Source organism: Poecilia reticulata, chromosome 12 (assembly GCF_904066995.2).
Source record: "Poecilia reticulata chromosome 12, P_reticulata-male-v2, whole genome shotgun sequence".
Lineage (NCBI taxonomy): Eukaryota > Metazoa > Chordata > Actinopteri > Cyprinodontiformes > Poeciliidae > Poecilia > Poecilia reticulata.
This window is the reverse complement of record NC_088841.1, coordinates 10,991,266-11,012,437: the sequence shown is the minus strand read 5'-3', so window position 1 is coordinate 11,012,437 and position 21,172 is coordinate 10,991,266. Positions and strand designations below refer to the sequence as shown.

Here is a 21,172-nt window from a genome sequence, read left to right as displayed (position 1 = left end):
AGAAAACATTGCATCAACTGAAAGTCAAATTTCCCTAATAATAATAAATGTTTCATCAGATAAAGCCAATAGTTTTTAGCCAGTGAAAGGATTAAGACCTCATTTCTACTGGTTTTTACACAAGCAGAAACAAATGACCTCTTTATTTATTTTTTAAGTACACTGGGATCTAATGAAAGTCTTGTTCTTTGACACATGGCATCAGCACTCGTTGATTTATTTTAACATATAGACTCAGACAAACTATAAAAATATTAACATCAACTTGTGTTGAATATTATGCCTTTTTTTCTGTCTGCACCGTATGTAGCAGCACAAGCTAACAAAGTGGTGTTAGCTGGTTAATAAGTTGAGCTATTGTCATTTTAATAAACATGATAAGCTTGTAAACTGTCGTTTTAAAACTCGCTTTATACCATTACTAGAACTGTTTGGGTTTTCTATGGGTCTTTAGCTAAAGGACTATGCAAATTATTAAACATGAGTCTTTTTAGTCTGTCATCTAAATTAGCCAAGGGCAATTTTTTTTATTTACAGCCCAAGGCAGGTTAATGTAACAGGATGAAAACATTCAATAATTTGATTATTAAACTACTGATAGCTACATTACTTCATTTTCAGTATTTTTAACCAGAAATACATAACAACACATAAAGATTGGTTGAATAAATTAAATGTACCTAACCAGCAGTTTGCAGTAATAAAAGGGTGATGAGGCACTTTGGCTTTACACGCTGTGATGCTTTGTTCCGAGCTCCATGTCAAGTATCTCCAATCCTATCTTTTTTTTTTTTCAAGAATTTTTGTTTTTGTCTTCATATTTAGTCCTGCCTACTAAAATCAAAAGCCAAGATAAGAAAAGTCCCAATTGGAGTTTGTTCATAACAGACTGGTGTTTTTTTGGCTTTCCGCCCAAATTAAGGTCGTACATTTGCTGCACATGATGGCACACACACTCACATGACCAGTGTATTTACTACTACTAGTGAGAAGGGGGGTGCTATAATTTCTCAAGAACACTCTCTTCTCTCCTCCTTCTTCCCTGGGTCCCGCTTTCCTGCCCTCAGTCAACAGAACAGCCTTCCACTTGTTAAGTCATGCTAACTGGATCTTGGACTTATTGCTCAGCTATGCAATAGAGAGGAGGATTAGCTAAGCACCAGAGCAAGGACCTGGACTTTTGCCGTTACGATTCTTCTTCGTCTTCTTCACTTGTGTTCCTGCATCTGTGTGACTGCTCTCCACAATGACCATGTTATCAGAGGACCAGCCCGCAAGGCCCCAACCCTGCAAGCTCCCGGAACCGGGCAAACACGTCACCACATCTTTGCAGCAGTACACCACAGACTATCCTGACTCCAAAGAGGACTCCATGACCAGCGGAGAGAGCGCCGTGTTTGGGATCGTGGAGCCCCCCAGACGCTCTCGAGGTCGCCTCATCCTGCACAGCCTCGTGATGTTTGGTCGGGAGTTTTGCTACGCTGTCGAGGCGGCCTTTGTGACTCCGGTGCTGCTGAGCGTGGGCCTTCCTCGCAGTCTGTACAGTCTTGTGTGGTTGATCAGCCCCATCCTGGGGTTCCTACTGCAACCTATTATTGGCTCGGCCAGCGACTACTGTGCCTCCCCTTGGGGGCGGCGGAGGCCTTACATCCTGGTCCTTGGCATCATGATGCTGATAGGGATAAGTATGTTCCTCAATGGAGATGCTTTCATTTCAGGTGAGAGGTGGTGATGTCTGGTGCGTTTGAATTTTTTCCCCCAGAGTTAAGATGGAGCTTTTAATGACATTACTCCATGATTGAGCGTTGGAATTTGTTATTTTCTTTAATGTTACTTGTTAGTTAAAGCCAATAACAATGCAATTCTCTCAGTTTTATTTGTTTAAGTGCTAGTGGAGCAATTAGAAGCTCATCACTGTTATTAGTTTTTTCTGACTCGAACTGTAAGAAGTATTAATGAGTTATTATTATCTGCAACTTTTACATTTCATATGTGCAACAAACTGATGTCAACCTTGGGGCAAACATGAATGGGCATCTTGAAGTATTTCTTGTTGGAAACTTTGAAAGTCCAACTTTGCAGTATCAAAACAAAAACAAAACATAGACTATCATATGATGTTGAAACACCTGAGAAAACGTTCTTTCTTGCCGTGCTGATGATTATTTCCTTTTATGATATTCATTTACACAGAAACTGATGCATTATTTTTTTTAAAAGTGGAACAAAGCAGAACTAATCCAAACTAAGATAACAACACGTGAAGAAAAGTACGTTTTTCTTACTTTTCTTCACTGGGAACATCAACCTTCACTATAACAGTTGATTATTTTTGCACACTTCTGTCAATTATATCTCTTTTTTTCTCCAGACTTTTTCTTCTGACTATTGACCTTTTGAGGGGGGAAAAGAAAACTAACATTTTGCTGACTTAAACTTAAATATTTGACCAAAAGATCCCAAGACACTCCTGTTTTAAAATTGGTGACTGAAGCTATAGGAGCTGAGCTGCTGTCCCGTGGAACTGATGTATGATGAGAAAATATCATTTCATGTGAAGGGATAAAACCAAAAAGGTTTTCTGGGAATCAGCAAGGCTCCAGGCAGGATCACGAGAAGATCTCCACACATAACTGGTGACCTTAATTTTATAGAAAAGGAGGATAAATTGTATTTTCTCGAAAGGCTGTCTACAGAAACTGTTTTACTGAGAATGTCACTTATTTTTCTGTGTGACAGCTCTGCTTTATTGCTCCAACAAGATCAGAGAGGGCTGCACTGCATAGTTCAAACATTGTCCCAGCACCAGAGAGAATCACTTCAGTACCTATTTCTGCTCTAGTGTTATACTCGTGCATTCCCATTTTCTCCCTTCCCGTTTTCAGTTCATACCCATGAACAAACTCGTTCGTGCCTGAATACAAAATGTGTAAATTTATTTTTATTTATTTTTCAAATGTAATGGTGATAGAAATACATAAAATCCTCAAGTCTCGATTGATTTTAATCCTAAATTGTTTTCCTTAACATTGTGTAGTATGAAATGAACAGAGCCACAGATGTCTGACTTCTGTGGGTAAAATGACCCCCACCCATTGAAAAATACATTTTAAAACCCTGATAAATCTTTTAAAAAATATATCCAAGACCAATTTTTTTTTACACACAAATATGAAAAACGCTCGTAGTAATAGAACAAGTAATATATTATTGGAAATAGGTACGAGTTTATTTCCTTTGATAAAAGTCTCCAGTTTTTTTTTCTCTGTCCTGGAATGACCTTTTTTTTGCTTATGTTGTTTGAGTAAGCTCATTAAATCTGCGTTATAGAAAAGGCCTTCATAATTGTCACCATTTCTTTCCCACTTTGATTAGACCAAAGAAAAAACTCTGGATGTCATTTCTGTTGCAGTGCACTTCTTTTCAGGTTTTAATGGACTTAATGTTGCCTTTTATGTAGAACAGAAATACTTGACAGAACTCGGTGTAATTATCTCAGGTCCAAATCTTGTTGACGTCTTTCACCTTTTTCTTGTTTGATTAAGCAAGAAGAAACTGCGATTCACTTTTTTTTCCCCGAAAAGGTAATAAAAGTAGGCTGTAATTGTTGCCTTTCAGACACTCTTAGTGTTCTTTTGCTTTAATACGCAACAAGGTCCAAGCTTCAGTCTCAGTGTTTTTTTTTCCCTTCTTGTGTTGTATCCACTCAAAGCAATCTCAAAACCCCAGATTTTCTTTTTTTTTTTTTTCTTCAAGGGCTCTGAGCAAAGCTTAGAAAGAAACTACAGGGAGGTGGAAAAGTTGATAGGCAGCAAAAAGCAAAGACGAGCTAATCAATTTAACTCTCAAAGCTTTCATTGAATTAGGAAAGTTAGAGATTGGTAACTACGTCTCAGTGAAACATTTATGTCTCTTCACCGAACATTCCTCTCTAAAGCAGTTTACGTCCCATTTTCCATGCAGCAGTTCCCACGGTGATGGACCTTATTCAGATGCTGCCCTAAAAAGACACTCTCTAAATGAAAAACACATAAATTAATTTGTGAAGCAACGATGATGCCATTTAAAACATGTCTGATTCCAGGGTGTTAACACTGAGCTCTGGTCAGCTGTAACCCCACATTCACTCTCACCACTGAGGGCCAGCTTCTCTTTTCATGGGTCTTCTGTTGTGCTTTCGTTCAAATGTGTTTGTCCACAAGAATGAGAGACAAGATTCACAAGCAGTGTTTTTTAAAGAGTGCAGAATAATTCAGTCCACGTTTCTTTTTTTTCTTTTTTTTTAGTTATTCTCAAAATGAAATGACATGCTTGTCCAACTCTAATCCCATCCAAATGCCAGACGCATTAAGAATAGTGTTCTTTTTTTTTTTTTCAAACACAGAATAAAGGTTTCAAAAATCTCAAACGATAGTTTAAAAAAATGTTTTGTTCATTCTTAACAAAGTGTCCTGTTCAGACTGGATCTGACAATGTATTTCCAGACTGATCGGAGATTTAAACTGGAGGCTATTAGATTTTCTTTTGATATTCTCATAATCCTTAGAGACAGAATGATCTTGTCTGTAACGATTGTTATATTTTTATATAAATTATCTAATTCTTTCCACACACATTTTTTTAAAGTTTAAAATATGTGTAATGTAATACAAGTTTACTTTTTAGAATTAGGTAGCTGAACTGTGAGCATCATTTATTTATTTATTTATTTGTTGAAATGTTAATTTTTGCAGAGCTGTGATATTGCTTCCAAACCAAAGAGTGATTAATTTGTAATATTCCATGGGAAATGCAACAATAATAAGAAACCACAGCCAACTGAGATGTAGGAGTGAACATGAGATAAGTTGTTGCATCTTCATCTAGCATGGAGTAAACACAAATAAAAGTGTGACAAGAGACTGGGATAGCTGCCACTGCTAAGTTGCTATTGGGTTGAAGTGAACACACGTTGCTCCACTTCCTTGCATTATTTTTTCCTTTTGTTTTAAGCTTTTATTCTTCCATTTATCTTCACAGCAGAATATGCAAGACTAAAAATGCTTCCTGCTTTCACTCGTGGCATTTTGACTAGTATTTTCAGTCAGCAGGTGCCTTTAAAAACAAGATGCATCAAGTTTACAGAAATAGAAAGAATTCAAGCATTTTCTTCGTCATAAGCAGAGAAGAAGAATCTTGGCAGCTCTGTGGGTGGATCTTTGAGACCGTACTAAAATTCCTCACCGCAGGCGGTCCTTACTCATCTTAACAATGACCAAAGCAGTTTACCAAGAGCAGCAGGGGTTACAGCGGAGTCGCAGACAAGCGGAAAATAACTTAAGACAGTCTTTGTTGTTCTTTGTTACATGATAATAAGCAAATAATGTGTGTTTTATGGTCACTGGTGCCGTTTGTGTTGCAATTATGTTCTTGTTTTAAACACTGATGTTGGGAGTTTAAAGGAACTGTTTAATAGTATTGATTAGAACCCCATTGGTGTTCAAGAAAAGTAAAGATGACAATAATCACTGATGATGCGTGCATCGCCCAAAAACTGTCAAATGATTGAAATTGTTACTTTGGCTTTATGAATTTGTTAGTAACTGAGCAATTATTCAAGCAATATTTATAGTTTACTTGCGTAGCAAATATACAGGCATTTAGAGATTTAAAAACCAGAAACAGGATTTTAAAATAGACTCTAAGTTGCATTGGAAGCCGATGCAATGAAAGCAGTACTGGAGTTAACCCTAATACGCTCATATTTTCTTCATATTTAGAAGAAAATTAGAAAGTTAGAAATCGGGCTTCAGCTGTTTGTACCATTTGCAGGCGTGACAGAGCACCAAGGCCGAAGCCTAGTAACACAGAGCTAAATAATCCAAGTGGAAGGTTGTAAATGGATGAATGACAGTTTCCAATTCGCACATGGAACTAAAAGGCTTAACTTTAGACAGATCTTTAAGCTGATGGTAAAAGAATTTCACCAATCTATAAGTGACTATCAAACTAAGGGCAACCTCAATTTTTACCCTTAGACACGTCTTCAAATGAGGGATGAGGGTAGCAAGATCAACAAATAATGTAAGAACGACTAGGACCGAATATAAATTCTCTGCAGTTTATTTATTTTTTTAAATGTAATTTTTGTGATTGCACTTTAATTTTTTTGTAGACCTTCATTCGTAGTTCGGTGTTTATGACATGGTTGTGCTAATGTGTGGATGTTGATCTGTTTTCTTGTTTCTTGCAGCGCTGGTCAGTGACAGGTCACTGAAGAGCATCTGGGCCATCGTCGTGGTGATGTTCGGGGTCGTGCTGTTTGACTTCGCGGCCGATTTTATCGACGGCCCTATCAAGGCCTACCTGTTTGATGTGTGCTCACATTCAGACAAGGAGAGAGGTCTGCACTACCACGCTCTGTTCACAGGTATCCCACATCTGCGCACACATGCAGTTTTTTTGTCTTATTGTGTCCCTCACAGCTTCCTTTGGGGATTTTAACTTGATCCATTTTGTTTTCGAGGAAGTATTTTGCAACAGTTGCTTGTTCCAGTTTGTTCTGTGAGATGCTCTTGGGTTATTTTAGCCTCCTGAATTACTCATGCAACTCTGGTGGCTATTTGGGCTGCGTGAGCATTCGTGGCAGTGATTCAGGAGAACTTGCTTTTGATTTCTGCTGTGAATGGGCAGAGCAGCAGTGACTAATGACAATTTTGTTTAACAAATTGAGCTAAAATGTAAACACAGAAATGGAATGTCAAGCTGGGGCTGAGCTTTGTAGCTGATTTCATGGGCAGCAACAAATGGCAAAAGTCATTAAACGGGCATTTGATAAATTACAGTTTTTGCTAAATGACAATATCGCCACTCTTCCGGCCCATTTAACGTCATTATCAAAAATTCTTCAAGGTTGATCCAAGAGGTTGTTGCTACTCTGACTGGTGGGAAATTAAAGGATCTGAACTTTTTGCTTCCATAAAGTTGGGGAAAATCCTGCGTGTCGCTCATATTTTAAATCTTGACAGCTGCAGCAATGGCTGAAATAGTCTTGACAAGGTAGCATCAGAAGCCGCCCCCTCTATTTAGTGTCCATAAATGTGATTCTGCTTACTCCTTTCTCAGACCATCTCTGCCTTTAGGAATGTTTTAGGTGCAGATTCACTTTGTTTTACATTTTTCTATGTTGTTTCTGAGAAGCATGTGAACCAACAGAAGCACATCTACATTTAGACTTCTAATAAACATCAACAAACATTCGTTATACTCTGACGCTCCTATTACATCTGAATTTCCCAACTGTGGGGGCAATACAGGATATTTCTATTCTATTCTGATATACACAAAGTTTAACCAAGAGATTGTTGAGCCACTTGCATGCTGCTTATATGCATCTTCAACATATAAAAAGTTCACTGGGATGTCTGAGTGAGAACCCTGGGGGTTTCTGTTACTGTTAGGGATGGCCATCAGAATACGTAAGCACTGCTAACATTTACCAACTAGTTTTACCTTTCAGGCATGTTGTAAGTTTTAATCCTTATTGGAAAATGTCAAACCTAGACCTTCTGAGTCAATCATGGAATGATGAGGATATGGCTCCTATAAGGTAAATCTGCCCTGACCAGTATAGTAATGACCTGTAAAAAAACATCCTGCAAAGACTTAAATAAGTGATTCTTGAGTAGGAAACAGGTCAGTTAATTAAGTAATGGGAAACAGATGTGAGGATAATGGAACACTATCATAATGCAACTTAATTTGTAACAAAGAAGTCAAGAAAACCAAACAATATGCAAATCAACACATCAAGTAGAACAAAAACAAACACAAAATTTGCACAGATTACAAAAACTAGACCAAGTCCTTAATGTCCGTCAGAAAGCGATAACTTTTTACGTTATAACTTTACTCAGTTTCAATTTAACTAAGTTTGTGGGCCCACGCAGACTCTGAATATAAACTGTGTTCTACAAATTATTTTACCTCTTCCTTGTTTTTTTCACATTTTTCTCAACTCAAGTGATTGTTACTAAATACCTATAGTAAGAAATCAGCAGATTGCATTGCTGAAATGACACGATCAGACTTAAAGTCTTCTTTGCGTTTGCATACTTTGTGAAAACCAGCCACGACTTCTCGTTGCAGACAAAATGTTCATGGTTGTTACAGAAAGCCTTTTGAAGCTCTTTGTAGCGTGTCCTCCACACAGTCACACAGACGCATGTTTTGGTTGGATTCTTTGTGAATCTCTATCTGCTCATTTCTCTCAGGTCGTGAGCGTGATGGGCTTGAATGAATAGTTTCCTGCTTTCTGCTGTCAGGTAGATAAAAGTACACATTGTTCCAGGTTGCTGCGAAGGTTCTCGGAAACATGCTGAACGACGTGAGGTTACGTGGATGGAGGCAGGTATAAGTGGGTTTCCTGCAGATTTCCACTTATTTCCAGATGTCTTGCTTTTTCTCTAGAGACTTTCAGTCCCATCAAGTGTGCAGAATCTGAGGTAACTCGAGTTGCAGTTGCATCCACCCCCTTCGTGTCCTGGATGCTTTCCCTAGGCTACTTGGGTACACATCTGAAGAGAAAGTGAGGTTTTACATTTTTATTCAGGGAAATACGTCTGTGATTTGGCAATCCTAGACCTTTAAAGTACAAACTCAAATTTTAAGAAAATTACTCCGAGATATATTCTTCAATTTCTGACAGTAGGATGGGGGGCCAGTGACATTTCATTTAACCTCACTTCATTTCACTGTGCAGAAAGTTTAGGGGCACATTTTCAGCTGAAATTAAACTCGTAACCTTTGCTTTAAATGTGGCAAATATTATAGTGGCGATTTGGTAAAGTGTGAAAACCCCAGCGGGCTATGAAATTAGTAGTCCAGAAGAAGAGCAAAAAAGTACTGTAGGTTATTTTTATGGCAGTCATTTGCAAAAGTGTGAATATCCTTGAGTCTTTCTTCATTTTTAAAATGCTACAATTCCAAAGTAAATGTGAGTTCAAAGGATTTTACATCATGAGCTAAAAGAAAATTTGGGGAATTATGAGGTGAAAAGAAACTGGGGAAAAAATTATACAAAATCTGAAAAGTACTGTTTGGAAAAGATAATTTTCCACACAAAATCTTGATAATACCCTTTCACCATTGGTACAGTTGCCAGTTTTGCATATATAAGAGACTAAGAGATTTGTTTCCTTTCATCATTGCAAAATAGTTCAAGCTCAGTGAGATTGAAAATAAATCTTGCCACAGATTTGTTGGTGGATTTAGCTCTAGGCTTTGACTAGACCATTCTGTCAATATAGCTCTGGCTGTATGTTAAGGTTGGTTTTGCTGCTGGAAGGGGAACTCCACCCCAGCCTCAACACATTAGGTTTTCTCTTGCATTTTGTCCTGTGTTTAGATTGAACTAAATAATAAAATAATCCTCACGCTACCGCCATGTTTTAACAAACACTAAGATATATTCTGATCCAAACTCAGTCACATTTCAGTTCAGTTTACTGAACAGCAAATCACTTTGGTTGAAGTAAGACAAATATGCAGCAGGGATTATGGGCCGTAGAAATGACATGATTCATCCTCAAAACACGTCCTAGAGACAGAACACATTTTGCCATTTCACATAAACCCGCAAAGCACAACATCAAAAATACTTCCCGAGTGAGACCTCCAGAAACCTGCGTAAAAGTAAATACAAGCAAATACCAGAGCTGTGGGGGGAGATGATGTGTTTGGTGTGAGCGTCAGCGGAGCAATCAGCTGCCAGCAAGCACTGGCTGGCGTTGAGCATGCGAGTCAGGAAGTAATCCGGCCCTGAGCTCATCATGTGCTGCAGTCATGGGTCTGGGCTGAGAGAAACACAGGCCAGGCACATGACTCTCGAGATCCCACCATGCCACTGCTGGAATGTGAGGCTTTAGGATGAAAGGGCAAAAATTGCAAGCTTCTCTGTTTTGTTTTGGTTTGTTTATTTTATTTTTTCTTTTTTTTCCCTCATCCCATCCTTGCTTTTATTAGGGTGGCGCTCCTGTGCTGGAGTAGGCAGCCATTTTTTTAAATACAATTTATAGATGGGAGTCCTAGCAACAACAGCAATCAAAACAGACAGTTTGGGTGTCAACAAATCCCCAACACATAACAGAAGTTAAGCAGGTATGAATGCATGAATATGACAGTGTTCAAATTTGGCAAGTTGATTGATCACTGATATATAAGGGTATGGTGTAAAACAAACTTAAAGAAATTTGGAAATTACTGCAAAGCTGGAGTAAAACTAGCTGATAACAATCATTTTTTTACCCAGTTCAGTCACTATTGTTAGTCACAAAAGGTTAGTTACCTAGGAAGTAATAGACCCACTCTTAAAAATACACTGACAACCAGAGGAATCAGAGGAAGATGGAAGCTGACAGAGGGGGTAGAACACATTAGCTAAATACACACAGAGGAAGGGGCTGTAATTGGAAACAGGTGCGTCTAATTAAACATGAGTGGGAGCTTAGATAGCTGAAGTGAGTCACATCAAGGCCCAAGAAACACAGGCGTCTTCTCTGGTTACATTATCACAAAGATGTGCACAGCAATGCAGTAGATCTTACTAACATGTTCTACACACAATACCAGTATTTTTATTTAAGCTCAACATTGAAAACAAACTTGAAAAAAAATTGTTTCCTGAGTTAAATGAGTCTAACAAATCCCTCAAATGGAACAGCTAATAAAAACACTATCTCTTTAGTGAAACTGTGATATTTTGGGATTTGATTGCTGGTGTTACTTTGAAATATTTGTGGCCTTATGACCTTTACTGACAGACAGCAGCATGTACTGCCATGGGAAGAGTTTAAGAATGACAGAAAGGTTATTTTTCCCAAACTTTATTGCTTCAGGGTTGGTAGATGTTTTGTGAGATCTGTAGCAAACAGACGTCCTAAAGGACAGTTTTTAACATCTCAGTTCAAATTTCAAATACTTTTATTGAAAAATAAAACCCATTTATGTAAAGTGTAGGTGTATTCTCTAGAGCTCTTACCGATGTTGACCCGTTCTTTCTATGTAAGAGCGGAGCTCTGGCTCTTACATAGTTTTATATTTCACTGTTTTTTGCTTTTTTTTTAATCCATTGAATTTCTGAGGATTGCTCACAGAACAAAGTGTACTGACCACAGAGCCATTGTTTCAATGTTTTGATCACTTTTTTCATGCTGTGGCTTTATAAATTATGTTGTGTTAAATGACCCAAAAGAGGACTGAATCCCCGTATGACAGCCTCATCTCTCAGACTGTATATTTTGAGAGAGCACTCAGGATATGAGAGGAGCTTTGAATTGGGAAAAAAACAAAATGGATATTACCTGACTGAAGATCCCTTGCAAAAAAAAAAAAAAAAAAAAATCCTTCACAATGTTATTATGTCTATTCTTTTTTTCTGAAGTTGCCTTTAGATGTTTTTTTCTTCTTTACGGATATATGTGAGTCGTTTGATCACGTTTTCAATCAGACTTGCTGCAACCATTTTTTATTGCTTTTTCGCTTCTATGTAATTGCTTTTGGATACATATAGAATTTCTTCTGGGCTCTATGAAATATTTCCTTTTTTATATGCTGCTCTTTCTAACTTTTCCAGTATCCTCAAGGGCCTCAATATTCTCAGGGGACAAAAAGCTCCCAGCTTCTGCTGAAAGAAAAAAGAAAAGTCTCTAAACTTATGTCAAAGATCCAGAACATAAACAGAGATCAGGAAGTTGAGAGGAGATCAGTCGTCCAGTCAAGCAGAAGAAACGAAAGCCTTAGACCTGAAGAGATTAATACTAAACCTGCCTGTTTCTTAAATGTGGAAAAATGGCTTCATTACATTTGGACTGGCTGGAGAAGACTGCACTTCAAAGTGTTTAAAAGCAGTCATTTGAATCAGAAAGCCAATCAGAGCACATTTGTTACATACAGGAACTCACTCTGTGCATAGTGCAGGTATGTGAAGTGTTTTTCTCTCTACTTCAGTAAACATTACATAAATGTTCCTTCGGTAAGGCAGCATACATTAAGAAAACAACAAAGGTGTTGACTTCAGAGCTCAGCCGCTAATTACACGGTTATAGAAGCTTCCTGTTTAACTCTTGTTACCATAAAATGTTGGCTGCTTTGTACTGAAATGCTCGTTAAGGTTGCTGTCTCAGATCTTTTTGTTACTTCTTGGTTTGTTTCTACAGGAAAGACATTGGGAAGAGTTAATAATGAAAGTGTTAGCGTAGGGACTGACGTGACATTAAGGTGTATTTTCAGCTGAGCCACTGCAGTCTTTAGTTATCAATGTTAACTGTAAAACAGCTAAAATGGATAAAAATTCATATTCCTGAGGGGTCTCATTTGCTGCCTGATTATTGACTTTGTGTCTCATTTGCAATCCAGCAGCTGCATTCAGACAGAAACCTGAATGCCCTTGTTTTCTGATCCAGAATAATCACCACTATGAAGCAAGTGTTAACATATGGAACAACCGTGCACAAACCAATCAAGCAATCAAATTTTTCCTACAGACATAAAAGACGTAGAATAAGGAATTGTTTTAGTGAAATGCTTGAGATAACACCAACTTAAAGGTATCAGAATAAAACACAAGGATTAAGCATGTTTTTCTTCTTAGCCGATGAGGCACTCAGCATGATTTTTATGCCGTAGTGAGGAGGAGACGTCTCTCTGGTTGATGCTACTAATATGAGTCTATCCTCACTAACATGAGTGTAACTGGCTATCCATCTTGTGTCTGTGCTAGTGCAGTAGAACCTTGAAATGTTTTGTTGCCTCACTTCCCTTGGCTCAAATCAGAATCATCAACTTTTCTGATTTCTGCCTCTGTGTTTTTCAGGACTGGGCGGAGCTTGTGGCTACCTGGTGGGAGCTATGGACTGGGGCCACTCTGTCCTCGGTCGTCTGTTGGGCTCTGAGTACCAAGTCATCTACTTCTTCTCGGCTCTCACCTGGGGCTTCTTCCTCACCGTGCACCTGTTTAGCATCCCAGAACAACCACTGTGCAAGGACCCTGATCCTGACTGCTCTTCTCCCAGTGCCCTCCGCTTACTAGGCTCCCAAAGCAACGGCTACGGAGCACTCAGTAAGGAGCCCAGCCCTACCGCAGCCCCCACATCTGTTTCAGACGTCAGGCCAAGATCCTATTCAGCTTTGGGCGAAAGGCAGCGATCCTTCTCAGCTCTGGGAGAAGCTAACGCAGTGACATCCAGTTCCAAGCAGCCAAACAAGGTGCTTGATCTGTGGGTTTCAGCTAAATCCATCATTATGAGTCTACTTTTAAAGCAGTTTGAATAGGCATTGGAGTTTGGAATTTTTTTATTTTTTTATTTTAATTTTTTTTTAGTTGCTGTTGTTGTTGTTGGCATGGCCATGGAAGTTTCTTAGAATTTCTTTGATATTCTAAGAAAACTGCTTCATTGTGAATCTTCACATGGATTCATTGTGAAGAGCAAACAATCAAAAACTCCAGCATCCCCTCTCTATTGCTTTAATCACACATCTACACACTCCAACAATGTAAGGAAATTACAATAGATGTGAAACATTGCATGTATACAAATATTTTTATCAGTCTTTTTTTTTCCTTTTTGCAACATCATACCTGCATTTATGCAGACATTTATGCATTAAGGTCACGACGAATGAGTTCTATTTTTTATATTCATACTGTTTGGTCTTTTCTACCTTTTAGTTTAATACCAGCATGCATTCAAATCGAATGAGCTTCAGAAGTTTGGGCACAATTCCCAAGCTGTGATTTAAAACTGAGAAAGCAGACTAACACTTTCAACTTTGTATTCCTGAAAGCGTGCTTACATAATTTAAAGCTGATTTCATACCTACTTGTTATTAGTTAATATTTTTAAAAGATGAAGAGCAGGTGAAAGTTGAGAAACTATCATTTTCCAAATCTCTTATTCACTGTCTTTATCTGAAACCTGCAGCATTCTGTATATGATGAAACATCTTCATGTGACACACAGAATGAGTCAGTCGTTTATTCACATCAAAAGTGTCTGTTATTTTTGCAGAATCACCTTCTGCTTGATGGTATGTTAGGCCGGCATGGATATGTTGACTGGATCGTTATTTTGATTTGAGAAGACAACTCGCGCTTGACGTCTCCCAAATTTACATTACATTTTAAGAACAAATCTACAATATCCCTCTTTCCTGTCAGTAGTTTTAATGTTATTAATATTCAACTTGTTTTTACAGCTGTATTTGATGCGAGCCAGCACAGTCCTTTCTTACCTTTCTGACCCAACATGTGACACCTTTGTATATCGTAACTTGACCTTGATTCCGCTAAAAAGTCTTTTCCTCTCTGAATGCTTTCTTAGCTGTCGAATCTTTGAAATCTTGCAGAACAACAATTAGTCAAATGTGACTGCAAGTCTTCGAATTGATCTTGGATCTTTGCTTCCGCAGGAGCAGAAGAAGATGACGTTCAGGTCCCTGATGAAAGCTATAATCCACATGCCAAGCCACCACCGCTGCCTGTGCATCAGTCACTTGCTGGGATGGGCGGCTTTTCTCTGCAACATGCTCTTCTTTACTGATTTCATGGGACAGGTAATGATTAGTTTGGGTTTGCATGTGTGCTTTCATTCTTAGAGTTTGATAAATAATAGCAATTTTGGAGAAATAAACTCTTTTAATATGTTGTTTTTTATTTTTTATAAAATAATGGTTGCAATGGGGAAAGAATTGTGGTGAAATGACTCGTTTTATACAAAAAATGTATAAAATATATAATTATTTTTCAACCATAAGGCATTTTATGCAATATTCTGACAAAAACATCCCTTTTATTCAAAAAGAACCACTTTCTTTATACACAGATAAATCAAAAACTATTCATACACTGGGGAGATTCAGTTTATAATCATTTTTATACAACTAAAATCTCGTGTGTGAGAATAAAACAACTTAAAATGTATAGATCTAGATTGTTCATCTAGCACCAGACCAAAAAGACTGTGGGTGGATGTTACAACCCGGCTCAGCCAGGGGAAAGGGAAGTAACATTAAAGAAACCTAGATGTTAAAGGTTTAACAATTTAGAAGTTTATTGTTTGAGTTTCTGACACAAAGGGGAAAAAAAAGTTAACAATAATCAAAAAAGGGTGAAAGCTTAAAGCCAATAAGTACTAAATAAAACACAAAATCCACAAACAATCAGAGCTGTGAGCCAAAAACGTAACCACAGTGGATTTACGTCCAGGTTAAACAACCAAAATAAAACAAATAAAATAAGCTACAAATCTGGAGTAGCGTTACAAAACCCCACAGGGTCAAAACTGTTGAAACAGTCAAAAATGAACAAAGCCAAAGTAGACCACAACTCTCTACTAGCAGTACAAAAAAAACCACAGGATCAAATCTATCAAGATTTACAGAAAAGCTCACAAAATACAAACTGTTAACAGTAATCCCACACACACACCCAACAAAGTGACAAGCTGTCTCAACAAAGAAACTAGCCGTGCCTTCTCCCAGGAAGTCCTTGGTTTTAAAAGGGAGGCCTCAACAGTGATTAGTGGAGCCGGCAATTGATGACCCAATCACGGTAGGCCTCAGGGTGTGGCACAGGACAACAGGGCTGCACCCACTTCCAAATGGAGTCAACTTGATTAGAAGCTGCAGATATACAGAAAAGAAAGAAAAGAAAACATGCATGGCCACTGGCTGTAACAGTGGATAACAGCATACAGATTCACCACATCTAGACGGAAGTGGAGGGAATATGTTAGACACTGAGTCATCATCTCTATGTCCTCATCATATGGATTCACAGCACATCCCGATCTTTAGTTTCATAACCGTCTGTTGGAGCATCTCCCATTTCAGGAGTCCATCTACTAATGGATAATGTTGTGTCCGACTGAATCTGCAATTAGTGTAATAGATTTTTACCCTCAAATGTCTGCTGTCTGCTGTTTGCTGGAAATTCTTTACATATGTTCAGCTCTCAGTATGAGTTTCACCCAGGGAGACAACCAGTGACAGGTTATTTCCGCTTCCTGTGCAAATAACCACCTACAAACATTAGAGAAGTTTAAAGCCCCATAGTCCGCCATGACGTTTTTTAATTTGGAGTTCCTCCAAGTCCACTTCAATCTTTACTGCTTTCAGACAAGCAAGTTAGCTCCTCAGAAAGGAGAGATATCTACTATAGAACCTCACTTCAGAAAACGTGAACTCTCCCTTTAACACAAAGGGCACCACTCTGGCTGCTGACCAACGGGCTCATGTACACATTAGAACCCTGCAGAACAACCAAAGCAGGACATTTCTCTCTGTAATGAGCTTTTATTCCTTCTGCTAGGTTACCTCATGGCAAATCCCGCAGTCAGAGAATCAGCTTGGTAAAAACATTTCATGGAGATCTTTTATAGTCTAATTAAGATGTTAATGAAATTCTGTTTCCGTCTATCAAACTGAAGAATGAGGCCAGGGGCCTTCATCATGTATCCATATGCGATTAGGTGGGAGTGAGAACATGAATAGAGCCAGCAAATGAAAACATAAAAAAAAAAACGTGATGGAGAAAATGTGGAACATTAAACCCCTTTGGCATGAAAGGGTGAAATGCACGTACATATGGAACGTACTTAGCAAACAGTCTCTAGATAAGATTGATTGTTGGGTGATGGAGTCAATGATCTCAGCCCGCATCTGTCTCATTTTTGTCCTGGTACTTTTCCAAACCTTACCCTGCAACAGCTGAGATTTTCAGGAGACTCCAGTCACAGACTATTATGTTCAGACTGACAGCTTCTCCCCCGAACTGGTCTGCTTTCTGTATGTTCAGTATGAACACAAGGTGCTCAGCTGAACAATATGTGTGATTTAGCACATAAAATGACAAATAAAGCTCCTAGCAATGGTTATGCAATCAGAAAATAAAAAAAAGTAAATTACATGTTTGAGCACAACTCATCTTACTGGCCTTGTGGCTGTTTTGTAGGCTATTTGTCCCTGTTGTTAGTAATTTACCACCCAATGTCTTAGTACTTCTAGTCATTTATAAATGTAATGATGTGTGGGTAACTCATTCTGATAAACTTCCACCACTAAAAGAAAAAGATTTAAAAGCTATAATGTGGTGTTGTTCACAGTAATATCTAAACATACATTAAAATATTTCATCTCTGACCACTCAGTGTTGTGTTCCACAGTAATTGTTTCCTTCAGGTACACTGATTTACTCGCGCATATTAATATTAGAGTAACAGGTGATGCATTGTTCAAGGATAATGACATCTGATAGGTGGATGGTATTGAAATTAAATTAGAAACTTTTTTTTTATTATTTATCTAGACTCCCCCTTACAGCTTTCTCTTAATATGCTGATGGCCCTCACACTTTGCCACTGTGCAGTCACTATGTTAATTAAAAATAAGCTGCAAATAATCAGGCAAAGTGAGAGCAACAAATTTATGAGGAGAAAAAGAACACAGCGTTGAAACATTTTGATCTGTTTCAGCTCATTAATATGTATTTCCGTGAGGGGGCAGATGGTGGCAAAAGGATTGGTTTGCGTTCTCTGACAAACATAAAAAAAGCAAAAATATTTCATTAATATCATGTTTCATAATATTTTCAGATCTACAGAAGATGCAAGAAATGTGTGCTCTGCTATTGTTGAAATGTTTTAACAAGTTGAAATAAACAAAAAAAAAAGATCTTATATAAGACACAAGCACAGCCTGCGTTATTAAAACATCAGATTCTGTGTCTAATCCCTTGAAAATGTGGATATTTACTTTAATTCTGAGGTTTCCAAATATGATTCTAATATTTCTGATTCAATTTAGCCTCTATTGTTTACTCAATCTAAGAAAATACGCTTTCCTTCTGGAAAGCCTCTCAAGTTTTCGTGGATTCTCTAAGTTCACTTTTAAACCCATCGGTGACTCTAAAAATAGCTCATTGATTCTTCTCTCCTCAGAAACAACTTTTACACAGAAGAGTGTTGTTTAGTGTTCAGAACAAGGTTTTGTGTCTAAATTTCCGACCATCTGATGTCGGTCAGAGTCAATCAAGTTGAAAATTCAACCAATCCCAGTCATCAGTTAACGTCATATATTGTAGATCGTCGGCATTTATTACAGAAGTTGGTCATTTTAAATAAAGCTGTGTGTTGTTAAGACGTTTTAACACTCTTGTTCCTAATCACACTACTCTGCTCTCCCCGTTTTTTTTTTGCAGATTGTTTACAAAGGAAATCCTTATGCGGAACACAACTCTACAGCGTACGCCACATATGAGAGAGGTGTAGAAGTCGGCTGCTGGGGATTGTGTATTAATGCCGTGTCTTCTGCTCTCTACTCGTGTAAGTGGATGCGCCAGGTGTCTCTGTGGCAAAGTTTGTTTCTCATTCTCCACCATCGTTATAGAAATCACCATCTATTAACGTCCAGACGCGTGAGAGTCAGACGAGGTCACGCACTGAATCAGATGGCAGTGGGCAATCAGAGTTTCCAGGTTGCTGCTTCTCATTAGCAGGCTCTGCACCGGTCACCTCAGAGCTGATCTGGGCCATGTGTACTTGAAACAAAAAGTAGGTCTGAGCAAGGAAAGACCCTTGAGTAAAATAACAACTCCAAAAGCAGAGGAAGATAATCTCCTTGACGTAAAGGCAAATTACCATATAATGAAGCTACGTCTGGAAACAATAAAAAAATATGTTGTTTTGTAGCGTTACAGCAGATGGAGTTAGGTGCCTGCATAAATGTCATTATGTGGACTATAAAAGTCAAAGTAGTTATCACATAATCCACCAATTCCCTGGAAACAACACATGCCTTTGCTGTTTTCTAATAATTGTAGCGATTTGTGACACATTTGGTTGTGTGTTTGTTTGTTTTTTTTCAGATGTGCAGCGGTTCCTGCTTCCATACATTGGCCTCAAAGGTTTATACTTCATGGGCTACTTTGTGTTCGGCATGGGAACCAGCCTAATCGGCCTCTTCCCGGATGTCATCGCCACGCTCATCCTCTGCAGCGTGTTTGGCGTCATGTCCAGCACGCTCTACACCATCCCATTCAACTTAATTGCAGAGTATCAGCGTGAGGAGGAGGTACATAGAAGACAAAATATTTTATGCTTAAATCCGAGATTCTTTCATGTAATTCAGGAAGTCCACAGTAAGTCTGTCTGTGTTGATCCCCTTTTTAGTTTCCACCAATCACAAGCTTTTTGGGTTCTATTTATAAGTGACATTAGAAATGGACAGTCTTTTAAAAAAAAAGATCCAATCAACGACTGGGTTTGCAAATTAGTCTGTGCTTAGAAAACCTTCGTATGAAACAGTGATTGCTTTGTTTTCATCATGCAGCATCGTTTACTGTGCTGTCCTTGATGAAATACCCTTGAATTGAGTTGAGTTGAGTTGAGTTGAGTTGAGTTGAGTTGAGTTGAGTTGAGTTGAGTTGAGTTGAGTTGAGTTGAGTTGAGTTGAGTTGAGTTAAATTGAATTGCTCACTACAGCACGTCCCACTTCCCACTACAGCATTTAGTAGTCTTTTTTCTTTTGTATAGTAAGATGTGTTGAGAGTAGAGACACAAAAAATAGAATCAACCGCAGATCAGTTGCTGTATTCTTGTGAACCAATCCTAAAATTACTTTTAAAACAAGCCACTTACCAGGAATATTTATGAATATTTATAAATATTTATGAATAAAGGCAGGAGTGTGTTTGTTGTAATACACAAGTAAGCACATAATTATGAATAATATACAAACTAAGCAATGTTAGTATTTATTTTAAAAGAACATCTAAATAGTTAATGCATCAAAGAAAAAAAAGATTTGTTTTCCATTTGGTTAAAAATCACTTTGAATGAAAACTATTGCTCATACAGAGTCATAGTTTTATTAATTTGGTGTTTAAAAACAGTTTTTTCTTTTGTTTTGGATTTTTAAACTTAGTGTTTTTGCAAATCATATGTTAGATATTTGCATTTGGTGTTTTTTTTTATTTTCTTTTGAGTTGTGTGCATGCATAAGGATGTGAATAATTATAACAATAAGGGAAAAAACAACATTGATTTAATAATATTAGCTAGTATCATGAGAATTCATGCATGATCATTTTTTTTATTATAGTATCTTTTTTTAATTGAAGCCTCATTTAGGATATTAGAAAAAGTCTCCCTATGCCTGTGTTAGTCCTGTTTTTGGCAAGTCCCTAGGTATAAATGTAAATGATTAATACCAGTTCAAAGATATGTGAAAGTGGCACAAAGGCTTTGGCATTAGGATTATATTTTAATATTTAAATCATGTGGCCCAGTTGGTTTTGTTGTGTTGCTCCAATGATAATTGCACAAAGCAGAAGCCAGAGCTGCATCGTTGTGTGATAAGACATCAAATAATTTTGCTTATTTGAGCAATGTATTGAAATTTAAAAAGCAAGTTTTTTGCGGAGAGAAGGAGTTAAAAATATGGGGCTGTTTGAGGTGTTGCCCTTATCATGTCCAGGGCTAATGTTACTCACCAGTCAATCTTCTTTGTCACAAACAGTTTTTGTTTCAGACAAAGTCAGATATTTCTATTTTGCCCAGACTCTTTCTTCCCACTAATCGTCAGTATTACTACCTGCTGTTCTTCCAGGAACAACCAAAGCTACAAGGCGGCAACAAAAGCCCTCGAGGCACCGGCATGGACTGCGCGGCGCTCACCTGTATGGTCCAGCTGGCTCAGATCATTGTGGGAGCGGGGCTCGGAGGTCTGGTCATCGCAGCTGGAAGTGTAATTGTGGTTGTCCTGTCAGCCTCCGCTATGTCTTTGATAGGCTGCATTTTCATTGCTCTCTTTATCAGATATGTGGAATGACACTGCTATGAAATAAATTTTAATGGTGCTGTATTAATGAATAAATAAATAAAGCCTCTTTGTTATATTGTTTGATGGTTTTCTGAAAGGGTGTGCTCACTTGTTTTACTTTTTTTTTTATGTTTGCTGTGCAGACCAAAGGTGTGACTGCTCTCGTCGCAGGGAGTCCACACTTTTTACTTCTGTTTAATTTCTCTTTAATTTCACATCGACTTTCTGACATTTGTCGAAACCACGAAACACATTGGAAACAAAAAGATAAACATGTTGCTTTGAGTTCATGTCTCAAACGAGAAATATAACCAAAACA

General features: G+C 38.0%; 1 protein-coding gene across 1 annotated transcript; it reads left to right on the top strand.

The window, feature by feature from the left end:
• Positions 1-305: 305 nt before the first annotated feature.
• On the top strand, positions 306-20,934 carry slc45a2 (solute carrier family 45 member 2). The gene is made up of 7 exons (XM_008423772.3): positions 306-1,718; positions 6,233-6,409; positions 12,851-13,242; positions 14,446-14,589; positions 18,233-18,356; positions 18,899-19,104; positions 20,641-20,934. The coding sequence occupies exons 1-7, from the start codon at positions 1,247-1,249 to the stop codon at positions 20,860-20,862; spliced, it is 1,737 nt and encodes a 578-aa protein (XP_008421994.2). The 5' UTR covers positions 306-1,246; the 3' UTR covers positions 20,863-20,934.
• Positions 20,935-21,172: the final 238 nt, after the last annotated feature.

Coding starts and splice junctions, on each gene's coding strand:
- slc45a2 (XM_008423772.3), top strand. CDS start 1,247: ATGACCATGTTATCAGAGGACCAGCCCGCAAGGCCCCAACCCTGCAAG. Junction 1,719..6,232: donor TGGAGATGCTTTCATTTCAG/GTGAGAGGTGGT, acceptor TGTTTCTTGCAG/CGCTGGTCAGTGACAGGTCA. Junction 13,243..14,445: donor GTTCCAAGCAGCCAAACAAG/GTGCTTGATCTG, acceptor TTGCTTCCGCAG/GAGCAGAAGAAGATGACGTT.